Here is an 18287-nt window from a genome sequence, read left to right as displayed (position 1 = left end):
CTGGATATCCTTTCTGCCCTGTGCACGGCCGAGCAGGGGGAGAAGCAGAAACTGGGAAGCAGGTTTTGAGGAACAGGTTGTTGGCAGAAAGCCCATGAGCTCTTCCTAGAGTAGGATGAATGAGTTTGGTCTACTTTCCCTACAACTCCTCAAGGAAGGAAGGGGCAGGGGGGAGATTTTTGACCTTTCCAGAAGTGAATGTTTCATTTAATTTTTTACAGTATTCAGTATTTTCCCAAAAGCAATCACTCACCTTGAAATAGCTCTTATTAAGGGAAAGTCAGAAAAAGGAAAGGAATGAGTTTTAAAAGTTGTAAGTAACTCACCATTAAATATGAATGGTTTCATATGAAAATGCACTTTTTTTCCTATTTCATTTTCTCTATCTTCTCTCCCTTTCCATCTGCTCTTTGGCCAGTGTGGATCAGGAGCAGCTGTGAACCTGCCCTGGGCAAAGGCTGCCCTGCAGCCAGGAGCCTGCCTGCTCTTCCTGCTCCAGAGCTGACATTTTACCAGCCCATCCCTACACCAGCCCACTGTCCAAGCCACCGAGTAGCAGGTTCCTTCCTGTGGTCTCAAGCAAAGGACCTGGGAAACTCCATGTGTTTCCAGGGATTGCCCCAGCAGATCTGGATAACGAACCAATAGTCGCATTTCACTTCATCCAGATTTTTAATTAGATAACCCACCTGGGACCACACAGTGCTGGCTGGCAGCACTGCTCCAAGGATCTCTGGTCCTGAAGAGGAAACATCATCTGTAGGGTCATCTTCGAGGGAATTGTGCCAGCTCTTTTGGATGAAACATGGACCATGGTGAAGCCTTTGAAAATGCTACTGTGGACTTTTACTTGGCCAGCAACATCACCTGGATAGGAATGGCAAATCCAGTGCTTTGAAAAGGCTCACTGAACCTGAATTAATTTACTCTTGTGCCATGCTCAACCCCTAAACATGGCAGTAATATCCTACAGGGCAGAAGATGAGCCCAAGAACTGCAAATACCTAGCAGGTTCTTGTACGTGGACATGCCCCTTCCAGTAACACCCATCCTGCCATTTCCAGCTTCAGCATTGGCACATCTGGGGACCTTAAATTAAAGGGTTACTCAGAGTAAATAAACAAGCACTTGCACTTTGGAACTATCGACTGAGCTCCACCACCCGAACAATTTGTTAGCGAGAGGTTTGGGTAGTGGGAAGAAGATGGCAAATATCCCCCTCCTACTCTTCATTTGTCTTCTGGGAGCTTGTCTTGGTGCCGAAAGTACAGGTGGGTTCATTTGAAACCTAGAAAGTCCTTCACTTTTGAGGGTGGTGGGGTTACTGTCACAGATGAAGAGACGGTTTGTCACTTGATGGTGGGACAGTTTGTGCAGTTTCATAAGAGATGATAGCTCAGAGGGATTGATCGTTTCATAGCTCCTCTCTTTAAAGCTCTGGTTCTTTTCTTGGGGATGAAATAGTTTTTATGCTGATTTTATGCAGAATGTGTCACAGGGATTAATTTTAAGAATGGGATTTTTCTTAAATTTGTGCAGATTTTCAGCTTTCAGAGCTTGATTCAGCCATTTTAGAGGGCATGTGCCCACACACAGAAGGAAAAAAAGGGGAGAGCGTCGCTGGTGGAGTAACATCCACCCCTCTGCGTGTGCCACTGCTTTGTCCTGGAGTAGAAACAAGTGCTCACATCCGTAGAACAGCCACTGGATTTGCCACTGCAAGAATTGTTAAAAGCCAAACCCAGCGCGAATTTAACAAAGACTGTAAGATGCAGCCAAAATTGTAGACAAGACAGAGCAGTTGATGGATGTGGGCAATCACACATAGTAATGCAGGCTGTTGCTTGATTTATCTGTAGCAGCAACAGTTCCAGCAGAGGCTGGGTCACATCCAGTGTGAGTACTTGTTTGGTGCACGGCTGGCCTTTCTTCTTTCAGTAAAACGTTGCAAGTAACAGTTGCAACAGTAAAAAAGAGGTTTCTTTCCAAAATGTTTGCTTAGCAATGAAAAATGACCAGAATCTCATACTTGTACCACCACCTGCTCAGGTGTACCTCCTAGAAAAGGCTATACCCAGGTGGCAGGACAGGTCTGCCCCCACAGCCCCTTGGCCCAGAGACCCACCCATCTCACTCTCTCAGATACCAGTTCAGAAGTTGATGAGCCATGTGTGAGTATATTCTTGGTGTGAGGATGGTTTCCAGGCAGGGTGAGTAGCACGCCTGTGACCCCATGGGGCCTGCAACCTTCAGTTCGACTCAAGTTTTGCTTGTAGAGCCACATGTGGGATCAGTAAGCAACTGAGAAAGCCTGGAGGGATCTGACGGAGGCAAAGCTGCATTCATTAAAATGAGTTCTCTCCCTTCAACGGATTAATTGTGGCAGGTGCCTGGCCACTGGGAAGAAAGGAAGAAGTGGTTCTAATGCCATTGCCTCACATCACACAGGGAGATGTGTGGCTGTGCCCACCTTGGGTTCCCCAGGCACGAAGCATGCGGGGAACCCACCAGGGTTACACACCGAGGAAGGCTGCTCCATCGTTTTCCCCTGAGCATTTTCTGCCCAGCTTGGGGACAAGCTGGAGGCTGCACCCATGCCATGGGGAGAAGGGGGCATGTCTCCTCCAGCCTCTCCTTGGTGCCTCCACACTCTCAGCCCCCTGCTCAGCTGAGGAGCCTCACTTAGGGGTCTGAGCTCATGTTCCACACGCAAATCACAACCCCTGGAAGGGGACCAGCCACGTCACAGGAGCTGCAGTGTTTGAATTAAGCCTGGCTTCTTCAGAGGTCAGTGCTTTACCCATCAATATCTACTGCCAAACTATTAGATTAAGGTCAGAATTTTGATGCACTCCGTTTTTAACCGAAAGCATACTCACATGAGGAGGGCAGAGGTGTCAGCTTGGTTAAAAGCATTGCAAAAACAATTAGTTCAGTCTCTTGCAGAGATCTCCAGGTGAAGGGGCTGGTTACACTGTCAGTGACATGGCATAGATCAGAGCAAACCCCTTTGGGCTCATGAGAGTTCCACCAAACCGATCCTCTGTGGTTTCGGAGAGGCTGGGATCTGCTCTGGGTCAAGAGCAGAAGTTAGCCATTGGAAGGAACAACACAACAACGCTCTCCTTTCTGCCTGTCTGGCTGGGCTTACGATCTCCTTAACCCTTAGAGGGGCCAGGCCCACAGGTGCCTGAACCCCTTCCAGCACAGAGCACCCAGAAAAGTGTCTATGTCCTGGGTGGCCACCAGCAGCTCCGAGAAGAGCTGCTCCACCATGCCATCTGGTGACAAAAAGGGACATGGCTGCAAGCGCTAAGGGAGGGTGAAGAGAGAGGAGAGGCTGGGGAGGCAAAGCAGGAAGCTCTTCTGGGTGAAAGCTCCTTTTTTAGACCTGTAGAATAGGGGAAGAGTGCTCAGCACAGGTGAGGATCTCTGAGAGGTGGATCAGGATGGTGGCCACCTTGCTGGGTGGCTGCTACCGGGAGGCATCTGCAGCTGACCCTGCTGATGGGATGCATGGTCCTGCCAGGAGAGCATTCGTGGTAGCATCATGATGGGACTGCATGTCCTTGTGCTCTTCACCAGGCAAACACCATGGGGAGGCTGGTGGCCACTGCGGTCATCCCGCCTAGACTGGGGGTCCCTGCAGTGGCAGCAGCTCTCCGCTGGTGGTTTCTGCTCAGGAGCTTGGCCAGCAAGTTGAAGGTGGATGGACACCACCTCGTTGACATGACCTGAGCCAGGGGGTGAGGAGGGCTCATGTCACCCCTCCTGATGGCATGGCCACAGGAACAGTGGTACTCCGGCACATGGACAAGGGTGAGGAGCAGGGAGAGAAGCAAAAGGCCAGTGGCTTCCAAGGGCTGCAGCTGCTTGCAGAGGCAAACAGTCTTTCACAGCCAAAACAGGCAGAGACGGTTAAAGCAGGACAATTTATTTATCCAAACAAGACCTCACCAAGGAACAGCATGAAAATGCCTGTTATTGTCTCCTCTCAAGTAGCTTATTCCAGGCTGTGCATCTATGATAGGAGATACTCACACCATCTGCTTTAGGGTATTTTAAGTGTCAAACTTCAGCTCTCCTAATCACCCTCTTGCCATCAGTCATTTCTGTCCATCGACTACTTCGACTCTTGGTTCTCCAGATTTTATCCTCTGGATTGCACTTAAGTTAGACGTCAAAGAAACCTCAAGCAGATGATAACACTCCTGAAACGTCCCCAGCCACGGGGTAAACCCACAAAAAGGGCTTGCTTTCTGGGAGAACAGAGCCCTGACAGCCCATCCCAGCTGCATCGCACGACAGCACGTGTTTCTCTCTAGCCCCTATTTCTTTTCAAATTGCAGTCTTCATCAAGAGCAAAGAGGCGAGCTCAGTTCTGCAGAGGCACAAGCGAGCCAATTCAAACAGACTGGAAGAGGTTATTCCTGGGAACCTCGAGAGAGAATGCATAGAAGAAAAATGCAGCTTCGAAGAAGCCCGAGAAGTGTTTGAAAACACGGAGAAAACAGTGCGTATCACCCCTGCAAAATGGCAGCACCTCGTTCCCCCCAGCCCGCACCTCCATGAGCCTTTCAAGGCACAAGGCAGAGGGGGAAGGAGGAGGGAACAGAAAGGGGAAACCTGCAGGGACCAAGAGCAGCATCTGTTGTGGTTTATTCTCGTTTGTGATCCATCAGCTGGGCTGGGGAACTCATTTAAAGGTTTGTTGGTCACCATTGAGATTACGGAGCTGGTTGTTTCCCTGCAAGTCTTTTGCTTTAGCTTTGGAGTCATCCCTTTGCTCCTGTGGTGCCCAGAAATTAGAAACCAAAGGAAGCTACTTCTTTTTTTTTTTTCTTTGCAGATGGAGTTTTGGAAAACATATATTGGTAAGAGCTGTTTTCTTCATGTTCAAATGCATAATATTCATCTCTCAGTCCATGAGTAGGAGATGTTTATTGAAACAACAGAGTCAATGCACCCTAAATCCTGCAGCCACCCAGTTCGGGCCCGTCTTGTTTGTATAGCAATTTCAAGTCAAAACAAGTTACTTAACATTTTCTTCATTCAAGCAGGTTTTTTTGAACAAACTTCTAAAACCTCACAGAGCAAAACCAGTTCACAGAGCCCACTGATCAATTGGCGAAGCGCCCAGAACATCTCACTAAAAAAGCCTTAAATAATTCAGATTATTCAGTCCAGACTATAAAATAAAAAAGTTACATTTGCATTGTAGGACTGTTCTCTGAAAAACCAACGGATGAAACTCAACATGGCATTTGTTTCCCTGCCACTGTAACCAATTAGCTCTTCAAAACCAATAAATGCCATGTATTCCTCTATCATCCAAGGTGCTCACCCCTTGCACAGTACCCACATGGTACCAAGCCCCGATTGCCCTCACCAGGCAGCAACAACAGCCGCTATCCACACCTTATGTGCAAACCCTGACACCGTCCCTTAGACAAGACAAAACCATTTTGTCCCTGTTTGCCACCTGCGTTTTTCACTCCAGCCCATTCCTGGAAGCACCATTAACAGTCACGCTTACTGGCAGGACACAAATGTGTCAAGACATTCCCCTTCCTCCTTGCCTTTGCATAATAATTTCAAAAAGCACTTCCCTGTAATTTAACGTCACTGATTTACTCTTCCAAAAGGTTAGATCACCAATTTCACAATACTGGGTGTTTTTATTAAAGCCTCAGCTACTCAGCTGTAGGCAACTGTGAAAATAAAAGCCTTGACATGCAAAGAAATATCTAGACCAGTTGTTAGTAGTATAAGATTTAGAAAGAGCAACGACTAAGGATCTCAATCCTAATACACAGAGACGTCTCCAAACCCAGGTGGAGAGGGCCAGACCTTCAGACAACAAAGACAGTAGTATTACAGAATCACAGAATGTTAGGGATTGGAAGGGACCTCAAAGGATCATCTAGTCCAATCCCCCTGCCTGAGCAGGACCACCTAGATCAGATCACACATTAAAATAACTCAGATTAGGAAATCCTAACCACTGTTGAGGAAGCAAACCTGCTAACTTTGTCTAACTTGGCCAAGACATGAGGTCTTGTTGAGACATTGCATGAGGCAGACTGAAAAGGAATTCTGCTGAAACAATCAGAATTAATCAACATGGGACAGGGTACATAATTAGGACTCTGGGCAAAGCAAAGCACTGCTGTCGATGTTACCGCAGCGCTGATGCCTGTTGAGCACTCGGGTGCCAGGATCTGACTTATTCTCCATTAAAAAGAAGGAAGGTGTACAGTCTGTTATCCATCTTTAACAGGAGGCTTGCACAGAGCAAGGCTTCAGCGCTTGGTCAGCCCCAGCCATGGTGGACATTCATTTTTGTTAATTCTTCTGTCTTCTCTCCAAGATGGAGATCAGTGCGACCCCAATCCATGCAAAAACGGAGCTGTTTGCAAGGATGCAGTAAGTTCCTACGTGTGCTGGTGCCCACCTGGGTATGAAGGCAGAAACTGTGAGATAGGTATGTACCAGGGGCTGGTCCTGTGGTTGTTCTACCCTACTTGAAATCCCATTGAATCAAAGTGAGCATAGAGTTCCATCCTACTAGAGGGCTGTTTCAGACACGTTTTGCCGTTGTACGGCTCTGCATGAAGGGGCAAATTCAGCCTGTTGGCAACGGCATTACTGGGGGACACGCTCTGTCCTCTCCTGTCCTTGGTGGATCCCCAGCTCCACCTCTGCTGAGCACTGAGATTCCTGCTCTCACGCAGGGTTCAACAGAGACTCAGTCTCAAGGTCTTTTGTTCAGTGGCCAGCACAAATGTTGACACAGAGACCTTTCTTTATCTCCCCAGCATAAGCCTTTCCGGGACTGCTCATCAATCAGGGACAAAATGTTCACCTGCTGAAAGCAACAGTGTTCCATCGAGCTGGATTGGGCCCCCATGCTCTCACTCCCCCTCTCCATTCCTCTTGCCAGGCTGGGCAGCAGGTGCTGAGCAGGGCAGGATTGTCACAACCTCCTCTCAATGGCACTCCGCTAAATTCATAATTACAATTATCACCAGCGACCTTGATTCTGAAGGCAAACAAAAGGCAAATATTTTCCTGATGGGTGGAGGAATTTATGAAAACCAAACGGTTGATAATTTAAGCAAGAGGGATATTCAGCTCTTATATTTGTAGTATAATCAGGGAATATGTGGCTCGCATAATGTGCTAGACTCGCTGCACTAATAAAAGATTCTCTTTCTAGTTGTGCTTCTGCGCTGGCAAGAGAGGAGTGTATGTTAAAAAGAGCATTTCAAAGCTGCATCAAATTTAAATAGTCTCATTGCAGATTTCTTGTCGAAGTGAGACAGGAACAAAAATAGAACTAGAAGTGAGGCGTGAAAAGAAGCTCTGCAAAAATAGTAAATGATGGCATTAAAATGGCTACAGGAAGGGAGGTGTCCTTGAGGAAGTAGGAGTGGAGTTAATCTGCTGTGAAGTTATTTGAAAACTCACTGAGAATTAAAAGGGCGTCTGCAGATTAGTGGTTTCCCACCTCCAAGAGATGGTGGTCCCACCACAGAGGAGCAAGAGGTGGGGTGGGAGAGGACAGGCACAAGTCACGGGAATCTCACAATGCCTCAGGTTGGGACCTGTTTCATCAAATGTCCTGCTGAAACGGGTCTTCCATGTCAGGCTGCGATGATTTATTGGTACGTCAGGAAGAACATATGGCTTTGCTTGAGGTTTTAAATTTGGAGCCCAGTGACAATCCCAGGAAAAAGCCCTTCTTGGGTTCAGGGTTTGCTCCCATTTGACCCACGGCGTTCTCTGCTAGCATCCACACCAGGGCTAGGTTGCCATAAGCACACGGGGGAGGAAAGCAGCACGATGGTGGGGAAATCACGTGGCTCGTAACCAAATATTTGCAGGAGTCCTTTGTGGTCAGGCTGCCAAATTTCAGACAGCGTGCAGCTGTTGGAGGTAGGAGGCTGTGCCAGAGCTTGGCCGGACCTCTCATAGGGCTGTTCCTCAACCCACCTTCTTGAAGAGGTACCTGGCACTTGTTCATTGCGAGCGGGGTTAGGATTTGGAAGGAGGACACTCTCCTTCCAAATAAGCATCTGTTTTCCACAGTCTGGAACAACCAGAGTGGGTTATAGGCTGAGTCCAAAGACCCTAGTCCCAACAAATCTCTGACCAGTTGTATTTCAAAAGGGCTTTCACAGTTTCATGTTAATTTCTTTCAGACTTCACTTGTGCTATTAAAAACGGAGGCTGCAAGCACTTTTGCAAGCATGACCCGCCGCAGAAAGTTGTGTGTTCCTGCGCCGCTGGCTATAGACTTCATGAAGATGGAAAGTCCTGTGAACCTACAGGTTAATTTTAAACTGTTTTTAAGAGATTTGGGTGAAAGCTTCCAAGGGCTTGTCCTGGCTTTAGATACATGAGTCTCATAGAAATGCAATATCCTGTTGGAAACCAGCCTTATTTTCTTGCTTAGCAAATGTAAAGAGCCTGACCCTGCACTTTCCCAACGGTAGATGTAGGGTCAGGCTTGAAGCCTAGGGGGGTAGAGAAGGAGGGTCGGTGCCCAGGAATTTGTTCACAAGGCAAATGATTGTTTCAGATGGCTGCTTGCATAGGGACCTCTCCCACTTGCAGCCATTTTATGTCCCTAAATATGGATCAATAGTTTTCTGGAGGCAGAAATGTGATGTTCAGCTACATCAGAATACTTGCTGGTGTCCATCCAGCCAGACCTCACTCTCAAGTTCTTCCAGCAGGAGCTACTGTTTATTTCCTGATCCTACATCAAGAATGCTCTGGGCTTTTTCAAAACAAAAGACAATCATTCTTACTGTAAATCCTCCTGATGGTCCGTTTCACAGCTGGCCATCACATAGTGTCTTCTAATTACCTGATTTGGATGAAAACAAGTGAAGCTTTGTGGTGGTGCTGTCCTCCCAACAGCATGTATCTGCACACAAAGATCCTCAACAGGAAGTAGACTGTGGTTTATTTGTGGTATTGGGTGGGGTGCAGGGGACATGCATTGCTTGAGGTTGCAACTTCATAAAAGGCTAAAGAATAGCTGCTTCTTGTTATATTCCCCAACTTTACTCCTCTCTTAGGCTGTTACAGCACCTCTTACTGCATCAACATGTGCAATCCCAACCCACCGCAACACAGCAAGTTAACTGGGCAGGAACATTTCAGAAGCACATCTGGCAGAGGAAAGAGGAGATTGAATAGAGAAATATTTTGTCATCTAAGCTCAATTTAACATTTGATGCTACCATATTTCTAACACCTGAGAGTAACAGATTTGCACACCTAATCTAGCATGCAGGCACCCGCACAGGTGAGTTAGTTTCTGAAGGTCTGATAGTTGCAGCCAGGAACAGTTTGAGCTCCTAGAAGCGCTGACTTTCAGCAGTCAGCATAGGAAGTCTCTTAGGTTGGGAGTCCTTTTGTTAATGGAGATCATTAAGAGCTCAGGTCTGTGTTGCCCAACACGCTGTATCACTTTCACTGGACCAGAAAGTTTTACTGTTAGCAGTAAGATCATCTTTCAAGTTGGGTAATTGCCCTTCCTGCAAAAGCTTACTGTTTCCTGGCTCTGAAACCTTCATTTCCTAGCCTAACCCCACAGGTAGCACTTCTATCACTCAACACTTAATTGAGCCCTGCTCCTACAGTTCAAAAAAAAAAAAAAAAAACCACCATAGGCCACACTTACATCTGATTTTACACTAATGTTTGTTTGCACGGTGCTGTTGAAAGCTTTTCAGATGAAAGACAATGCCTGATGCTATTTACTATTTTGACTGCCACTGTCAGCGGGAATTGGGCACACGCTGCGTAGGAGAGAAATGGGAAGAGCTCGTCTGCAACGAGCCCGCAGATGAGATCTTCGTTAACAGAGGAAATCTACAACTTCAGAAAGAGTTTATTAATGTTTTCCTCACCTTGGTGCCAAGGAGGATTATCTGTACGATTGGCAGATATCATTTCCTGCCCTCTCCCAGCTGGACTGTTATTGTGCTGGAGGTACTGGCGGTGGAAATGTCAGCCAAGCGCCCAGCTGCCTGCCCCAGCAGCCCTCCCAGGCACGCACCTCGGCATCCCGAGAGATAACGGCCCAGTTGCGCCGTCCCGTCAGACGGGCGCTCTCTCTCTCACAAGCTCTCTTCTTTTTAAAAGACTCATTTCTAAAGCCCAGAAATTATTCGTGCGTTTGTCTCTCTCACGTATCACCCGCACTGCTGCTCAAAGGCACAGGCATCTGTCTGCACAGGGAATACACGAGTTGGCATCTCCCGTGTTGGTCCCAAAACGGGGAGCTGGGACAAGGCAGCATTTGTCCCCCTCTCCTGCTCCTTCCATTGCTCTAACTCTCAGTGTGACGCGCAGCCAGTCGTAACCGCAACTGTTTCTCTCCCAGTGCCGTACCCCTGCGGGAGGATCACGGCTCCCGAAGCCAAGAGCAAGCTCACCCGAGCCATAAACACCTTTGAGCACTGGAACGTCACTGCTGATGAGCTTGACAATGCTAATGACGAGGTGCTCGACAACGTCACGGAAACCAGCACCGCCGCCACCACGAAAATCACACCGATCATTAAGACGGGCACCCGGGTTGTCGGCGGATCAGACAGCATGAAAGGCGAGGTGCCCTGGCAGGTACTGGCTGTTTCTGCAGCTCTCCTGTAACTCCAGCCATCCCTCTCTGTTAATTTCCTTCTGAACACAAGATCTTTTTACTTCTACATACCCAAAGCCCATCTCTGAGGTTAGTTTAGCAATAAATCTCAAGTCTAGGTGGGCTTCGTCCTCTTCGCTATGGATATTGAGCTCTTTAAAACACAGCCAGCTCTGCCTAACAAGGCATCAAACGAGTAAATATGTGGAAAACACAAGGTAGATAGACAGAGATGAGCCATGTCACACTAAAGGAACAAAATGAGTGAATTGTAAAGAAATCCTTCATTTAAATACAGTCCACTAAGTCAGTTGATCAATTTAATTAGAAGTTTTAGCATAACGGATATCCCAGCTTGTGCCCCATTGGTGCCGAGTCAGTTAGACGCCCAAATTAAAGCAGTAGTTGAGATTTTGTCCCTAGTTAAGATCTAGTCACTGGCAAAACACTTCTAGGAGGTACGTGTGGAAGTGCTTGTATTCCGGACACGCTGAGGTTTCTGTTTGGGGCTGGCTGTCCTCCCAGCCTGGCAGCAAAGGGAGGAGAAGTGCAACGGGCCACTAACATGTACACAGGGTAACATTGGCCACCCTCTACGACAGAGCCAGGGATGGAGGGGCAGGGACTCCCCGAGTAGCAGCATCTCTGGCATCACTGGGTCTGTGCGACCTAAACACAGCCTGTCCTACAGCCAAACAAAACCCCCATGTCCCACTCTTCTTTCCCACCGATTCAGGCGAACCCACGGGTGTGATTTCCTTCTGCTCCCCCAGGTTCATCTGGTGAACAGCCACGGCGTGGGCTTCTGCGGCGCGTCCATCATCAACGAGAAATGGGTAGTGACAGCGGCGCACTGCCTGCAGCCGGGCGACAACGTCACTGCCGTGGCAGGTGAGCACCTGGGGTGGCATCAGGCCAGCGCAGGTGAGGGACATGGGACAGGGCTTGCCCTGGCCAGGCACAGGGCATTGCATGGAACCCTGGGACCCACACCACCACGATGGGCAGCAATGCAGCACAAGTTGCCTGAGGGCACCGAGGCCCTGGTTGCACTCTGTGGATTGCAGCATTTCAGCAGCCTGGTCTCTGCGGGTAACTCCACCTCCAATGGGAGAAGTGACCTGGGTCTGGCCTCAATCCCAAAGCCACGGAGCTGCTGGACCACTCTGCAAACAGCTCAACCCAACCACAGGCAATTTCGCCTGAGCCAAGGAGCACCCCAGGCTTCTTAAAAGCCCCATAGACTTCAGTTAAGATGGTGCTTCATGAGCTGGTGTGATGGATTTTTATCTCTGCTGGCCATGTAAGACCTTGCTAGAAATTTCTGTTCTTCTTGGGGGTCACAGTAAGCTTTCACACAACTCTCAGAGAATGGATTTGCGTGGCTGATTCAAGACGGGCTCCATCGATCTGACTACATCCTTACAAAGAGCTGACTTTAGCTCCTAACATCTTTAGAAGGAAATAGAATTTATGGATTGAAGCAGAGAAACTGAGCTGGAGTGGGGGAGATGTGCTTTTACCGCAGGGTCTCTGGGGAGTTAGGCTGGGGCAGCGTGGACAGACCACATGGCAAGCGATGCTGCTACTTTACAAAACAAATGTTTGTCTGCTTGAAAAATGGTGTTTCCTCCGACTCTTGGCATCCAGCTGTTCCAGCCTGCCTGCTGGGCAGCCTGCTGATAACCCAGCGCCGGGCCCTGGCAAGCGTCGTGGTGCCACGTGTCGCAGCTATGGCAGCATCAGCTTCCCCAGATTATTTGTTTCTCCACTGTGTGAGCATCTAGTGTGGGAAGGTTACACCGATGGGTAGAGGAGGGGACAGGGTTAGTAGTCGCTACGAGCAGCACTCAGAGGAGGAATGGAATAATCAATCACATTTTCTGTTTAAACACTACGAAATGTATTAGTGACAAAAATGACATTCTACCCGAGCCCTGAACCACTGAGCTTATATCTACAGAAACAAGCTCATCAAGAGGGCTCTAGGTGCATCTTCATCTTCCATCTTAACGTGGCCGAGCTCCTGGGTGTGCCTGGCCAGACCGTTGAGACCATGGGGCTGGGCACCACCTGCCCAGTGCTGGCAGGATGAGGCTCACAGCTTGCATGCAACATTTTTTGCTGTCTCTTTTCAGGCAGTTTTGCTCGAGAGCGCAGCCCTGCACCCACTAACATGAGAAAGTATGAAAGGCCCCGTGCAAAAACAATCTCCCCTCCAGAAACGCATGTCTTCACCTGGGCAGAGGTTTCATGTTTGCTGCATCTGTGTGCAAACCACCTCTCCTGTCGGGCTCTCTCTGCACGTCGCACACCTCCTCCATTTAGGAACGTTCTCAGCCAAGTGCCCTTGCCCTACCTTCACACTGCTCTGTGCCACCACTGGGTTTTCAGGGAGGGATTTTGGACAGGCAGCAAGTCAAGAAAGCAAAACACGATTTTGCAGGGCCTCAGGGACTATTGAATTTACACCTGCACCGCAGACACAGCAGCGTGGGCAACATCTCAGTCCTCCACATCCATTCACACTAAATGTTCAGCTTAGTATATACCATCCTAGGAGGCCCAAAAATCAGTAGCAGGGTGTGGAAGAAACATTCCTCTCCCCTCTCCTTCTCTGCCTTTCCACTTTCATCCCTGAAGCATATTTCCAGCTCCCCGGCAATAGGAAGCAGCTGTAGCAGAAGAAAAACCATCTGAAAGTCTCCCCCACATCTGTCTTGCATTCACACCATAGAAACAGAGCCCGAGAAGAAGCTGACATTCATACTCCACTGCAAAATAAACAACCCACCCCTCACAGAGCACATCAGCAGCCCCAGCCCTCAAACTCACCTTCAGTAGGCAACAGCATTAATGTGACCCCAGAGAGCTGCCTCACCTCCCTGCCAGGCTCTGCACCACTCCTCGCAGGGACACAGCAGGCACAGGGCACTGCCAGGGCCAGGAACGCTGCAGATGCTGTTTAGAGGAGATGTTGTGTCCTGGAGATCACAGCAAAGCCTGTCAAAATAGCACAGCAGGGGTTAAACACACCCTGCGCCTCTTGGGCTGCGAGAAAGCAAGAGGGAAAAGTCATCCCAGTGGAGAGGCTTCAGCACAGCCGGATCATGGCCAGGAGAGAGGATTCGGCTACAGACAGAGCCAGACACTGCCCGTTCACCAGCCCAAGGTCACAGAACACTTTCCCTTCCCTCTACCTGTTGCACGGGTGGGGACGGGAGGTAATAGGCTGCCAGTAAACCCATCACCTGCGATCGCCAGCAGCTGAGCCTCGGGTGGTGGCAGGGACTCAGGGACACCTGTGAGCATCAGGAAGGGTGGCATTTTGTAGCCCCCGGCCCCTCATTCTGCCCCGTGGATGTGTGGCTTTAGAAAAGGGAAATGCAGGTTTCTTTTTGCTAATAAATGATTTATTTTAAACAAAGTTTAATTCTATAGGCTTTCCTTGCTTTGGTGCTAGGGCAACATCCCCTTACATCTCTTTGGGTGATAAGTCCCCAGAACAGCCACATTGCTGCTAACCTTGGCAAAATAGCACCTGGACCTTTGGCACTTGATGGGCCTTGCGTCATGTTGGGGGGTTCAGGTGTTGCCAGCTGCGGGGACCAAGGAGATGCTGGCGTAGGCGAACCTCAAAGGCCCTTTGACAAGGAGTGAGCTCAGAGCAGCCCAAGGGCTGGGGTGTGCAGCACTCATCCCTTTGCAATCACCCAGCTGGGCTGGTGTCTCATTGGTATGGCATCACACCGTCAGGGCATGGTCACTGGTCCAGCCGTGGAGGCTCCCAACCCCAAGCCATGCTTGTCTCTGCAGGTGAATACAACACCAACAAGGAAGACAACACAGAGCAGCAGCGTAAGGTGGTGAAAATCCTTCCCCATCCCACGTACAACGCTGCGATCAACAAGCACCACAATGACATCGCCCTCCTGGAGCTGGACCAGCCGCTCACCTTCAACAGCTACGTCACGCCCATCTGCATCGGCAACCGGGAGTTCACCAACGCCCTGCTGAAGCATGGGATGGGGACGGTGAGCGGCTGGGGCAGCACACTCTTCCGTGGCCGGCCAGCCACCATCCTCCAGGTCCTCAAGGTGCCCTTCGTTGACCGGCCGACCTGCCTCAAGAGCACCTCCACCACCATCCTGCAGAACATGTTCTGCGCGGGCTTCGCGTCCGGGGGCAGTGACACCTGCGGGGGGGACAGTGGAGGTCCCTACACCACCGAGATTGAGGGCACCTGGTTTCTCACCGGGATCACCAGCTGGGGCGAGGAATGTGCCAAGCCAGGTAAATATGGCATCTACACCAGGGTCTCCAAGTACCTGAAGTGGATAAAGGACATCACAAGGCTTACCTAACCCGCGGGAGCTTATGCCATGAGGGATGGACTGGTTCCTTGAAGAGAGACCGTAGCAATCTACACGTGTTTTTTTTTTAAATCGTTGCTGGTTTAATAAACATTTCTAAATGAACTAATTTCTGCTCTTGGAAGTCAAAAGTTGAGAGAATGCAGTGGAAATGTGGTAATAAGGAAATAAAAACCCTTTTTAATTACCCGTGACCGCATTCCTTCATGCACTGGCACTGCTCAAAGTGGGTGACTCCCCAAATCCCCAGTGCAGAGGCTGGTGTGGATGTGCTCGGGAATGGCTCATGTGTGTCGTGGGCCAGCATGCCACTGGCATGGCCACAGCTGCTGCACAACACCCCGGGCAAGGGGACCCAGCAGACACTGCCCTCCCTGTGCTCCCCGGGGCTGGATCCAGCTTGGGCACCTGCGTCCAGCATCATTCCTGTAGCAGGAGCCCATGAAAGGGGTGAACAGGCAAAGCATTGCACCCCAGCACACTCGGCCACATGATTTCACATGAACCAGGCTGATGGATCATGGGCAGCAGGAAATGCTCCTCCTGCTTTTGGATGGCATAAATTGGCTGTATAAATGACTGAAAATCTGTATAGAATCATAGAATCATAGCATGGTTTGGGTTGGAAGGGACCTTAAAGATGGGCAGGGACACCCTCCACTACACCACGTTGCTCAAAGCCTCATCTAACCTGGCCTTAAATACTTCCAGGGATGGGGCAGCCACAACTTCTCTGGGCAACCTGTTCCAGTGCCTCACCACCCTCAGAGTGAAGAATTTCTTCCTTAGATCTAATCTAAATCTCCCCTCTTTCAGTTTAAAGCCATTGCCCCTTGTCCTATCACTACATACCCTTGTAAAAAGCCCCTCTCCAGCTTTCTTGTATTCCCCTTTAGGTACTGGAAGGCTGCTAGAAGGTCTCCCTGGAGCCTTCTCTTCTCCAGGCTGAACAGCCCCAACTCTCTCAGCCTGTCTTCATAGCAGAGGTGCTCCAGCCCTCGGATCATCTTCGTGGCCCTCCTCTGGACCCGCTCCTACAGCTCCATATTCTTCTTATGTGAGTATAACACCCCTCTAAAGGTAGTGGCAGGCTTTACGCTAATTATTTGTGCAGACCCTTGTTAGGATTATAAAGATAACTGCTTAGTGCTCATTACCTGTCCTTGTCTCCGTATTAAACCTGTTAAATTAGCGACCCCAGCCATGGGCACTGCTGGTGATGATGGAGATGGCGCATCTCCCTTCCCAAACGAGTTTGCAGGATGTTTCCCCTGAGCAGGGACACTCCAGTGTCTGGTCTGAGCAGGTAGGAGCAACCTCACTGGGAGGTGCTGGCCCCATGCCCGGGGTGGGCACTGGCGCCGAGACATGGGGAAGGGGAGCTGGCATGCTGGGGACGGCTACGCTGGGCAGAGGTCCTGTGTAGGGCTGCCTCCAGCAGGCTGAATTCAGTTCCCAATTTCCAGGGAAGGGAGTAGTCCCAGAGGAAGGAAGGTTTCTCCCTAATCAGTGCTAGTTTGTCTCATATCTCCTTCCACGGAAAACCCCGGGGGTGCACAGGGAAAGAGCATGGCCTTCAGGAGCTGCACCCTGTGACAGCTGTGGGCACCGCGCATGGGACCACAGCACATCCTCGAAGGCATAACCCCACTAACGGGGGTCTCCTCCATCCCACCTAGTGAGATGTGCCCCCAAGACCACCTCTCCCCCCTCCCCATATCTGCAAAAGGGCTGTTGATGCCCACGTAGCCCCCATGCCCCCACCCACTGGCACAGTCCCGCGGCTCCCAGCCCAGCGGTCCCTCCTGGCAGCGCTGCCTGGTGCTGGGATGCAGGGGAGACTGGTGATGGAGACACCCTGAGCCAGGGCAGCGTTTCAATAGCTGCTATTTCAGACGTCAGTACGAGAGCTAAGGTGCCTCTCCCAATTTCATTACCACTACACCCAGAAGCTAATCGGCTCGTCTGCCACTGCTTATTTTAAAATCAAAACACATGTAAGAAGGTTATATTTGTTCCAAAGAAATTAAATAAAACCAACACAATGAGAATAATTTTTTTTTCTCTAGCATTACAGCAGAGGTGTCTTTGGACAGAATTGTATATTCTCATAAGAATTTATTTAACAAGTTTTTAATCTTTAAATATAGATTTAACACTTTTTTTACAGGTACATATACAATATAGTTCGTTTAAACTTGCAGTCAGAGAAAATTCTCTACTGTAATTTATAACATACACATGAAGAGCCTAGTTGAACAGCATACTTAAGGTAACATACCATGTTGTGTGCAAAGTTTCAAATGTTAAAAATCTCAGACTGTACATTCAGATTTGCAGAACTTATCAACCTCATAAATTAATAAAAGCTCAGATTTAAAACTATGGAAGACAAAAAAGATTAAAACCATTTAATATGCAATGTGTGCTATGTTTGAGACAAGTATTTACAGTTGTACCCCAAAAATGTGTACTGTTACCACAATTGTTACCACTATAAACAGCCCCGACAGTAACTTAAGAGACTCCTACTTTCCCACCTAGCAAGTGCAATGTGACCAATTTTAAAGTAGAGAGAAACAACCTTCAGTGACTTAAAACCTCTCTGCTATGATGGTCAGCAGCTGAAGAACACTGGGACCTTTCTGAGTCTTGCAGCGTTGCTCAGTTCAGACTCAGCCGGTCACGTTTTTGAGGGTGTATGGGGTCACCTGCAATACCGGCCACCCAGACTGGAGAAACGCCCACGGCTGCGTGGCAGCACGGCAGGGAATCCCCGGGCAACCACAGCCATTAGGCAGTTCAACAATTCCTCCCTACAAAAATGATCACCAAAACAAAATACCCCAGAATGTTTTATCTTAACAACCTGGTACTGTGTCTAAGAATCCATGGTTCACAAATCAAAGTCAGATCATAAAGGTCCCCCTTTAGTTCACGGTAGAAAACATTTCATTTTGACGGGACAGAGCAAATTCACTACCGCATGCACACTACCAGCCCCGCTCTCAACACAGTCAGATGCTCTTCGCACGCATCTGCTTGAAAGTCAAACCACCTGTACCTATGTTGTACAAAAGCAAAAACTAGACAAGGAAACACAAAATTAAATTATGAGTGTTCAATATTCTTTTTTTCTTTCTCAAAAATTCCATAGATACATCATTGTTAAAGATGCTGAAAAGTACAGTCTTATCACAAGAACATCCTTAGTGCAAACATGGACATTTAAACTTTGATTTATGGCACGTGTT

General features: G+C 48.9%; 2 protein-coding genes across 2 annotated transcripts in view; one reads left to right on the top strand and one right to left on the bottom strand.

Annotated features, from left to right (window-relative positions):
* Nucleotides 1–13656, bottom strand: part of FGF13 (fibroblast growth factor 13) — a 329179-nt gene extending 315523 nt beyond the window's left edge. The window contains exon 1 of the mRNA XM_086619401.1: nucleotides 13580–13656. The gene's annotated coding sequence lies outside the window, so the exon portion shown is untranslated. The remainder of the gene's footprint in view (nucleotides 1–13579) is intronic.
* On the top strand, nucleotides 1205–15024 carry F9 (coagulation factor IX). The gene is made up of 8 exons (XM_009990183.2): nucleotides 1205–1271; nucleotides 4350–4513; nucleotides 4850–4874; nucleotides 6371–6484; nucleotides 8205–8333; nucleotides 10403–10641; nucleotides 11434–11551; nucleotides 14477–15024. The coding sequence occupies exons 1-8, from the start codon at nucleotides 1205–1207 to the stop codon at nucleotides 15022–15024; spliced, it is 1404 nt and encodes a 467-aa protein (XP_009988485.2).
* The last annotated feature ends 3263 nt before the right edge of the window (nucleotides 15025–18287 follow it).

The sequence above is a fragment of the Tauraco erythrolophus genome, chromosome 13 (assembly GCF_009769465.1).
Source record: "Tauraco erythrolophus isolate bTauEry1 chromosome 13, bTauEry1.pri, whole genome shotgun sequence".
Lineage (NCBI taxonomy): Eukaryota > Metazoa > Chordata > Aves > Musophagiformes > Musophagidae > Tauraco > Tauraco erythrolophus.
Note: the sequence above shows the minus strand (reverse complement) of the source record. Positions and strands in the feature narration are given on the sequence as shown.

What these genes read in the sequence shown, in the direction of transcription:
- F9 (XM_009990183.2), top strand. Translation starts at nt 1,205, where the DNA reads ATGGCAAATATCCCCCTCCTACTCTTCATTTGTCTTCTGGGAGCTTGT. An exon ending in TTGAAAACACGGAGAAAACA is followed by an intron (nt 4,514 to 4,849) that starts GTGCGTATCACC and finishes TTTTCTTTGCAG; the next exon opens with ATGGAGTTTTGGAAAACATA. An exon ending in GTTTTGGAAAACATATATTG is followed by an intron (nt 4,875 to 6,370) that starts GTAAGAGCTGTT and finishes CTTCTCTCCAAG; the next exon opens with ATGGAGATCAGTGCGACCCC.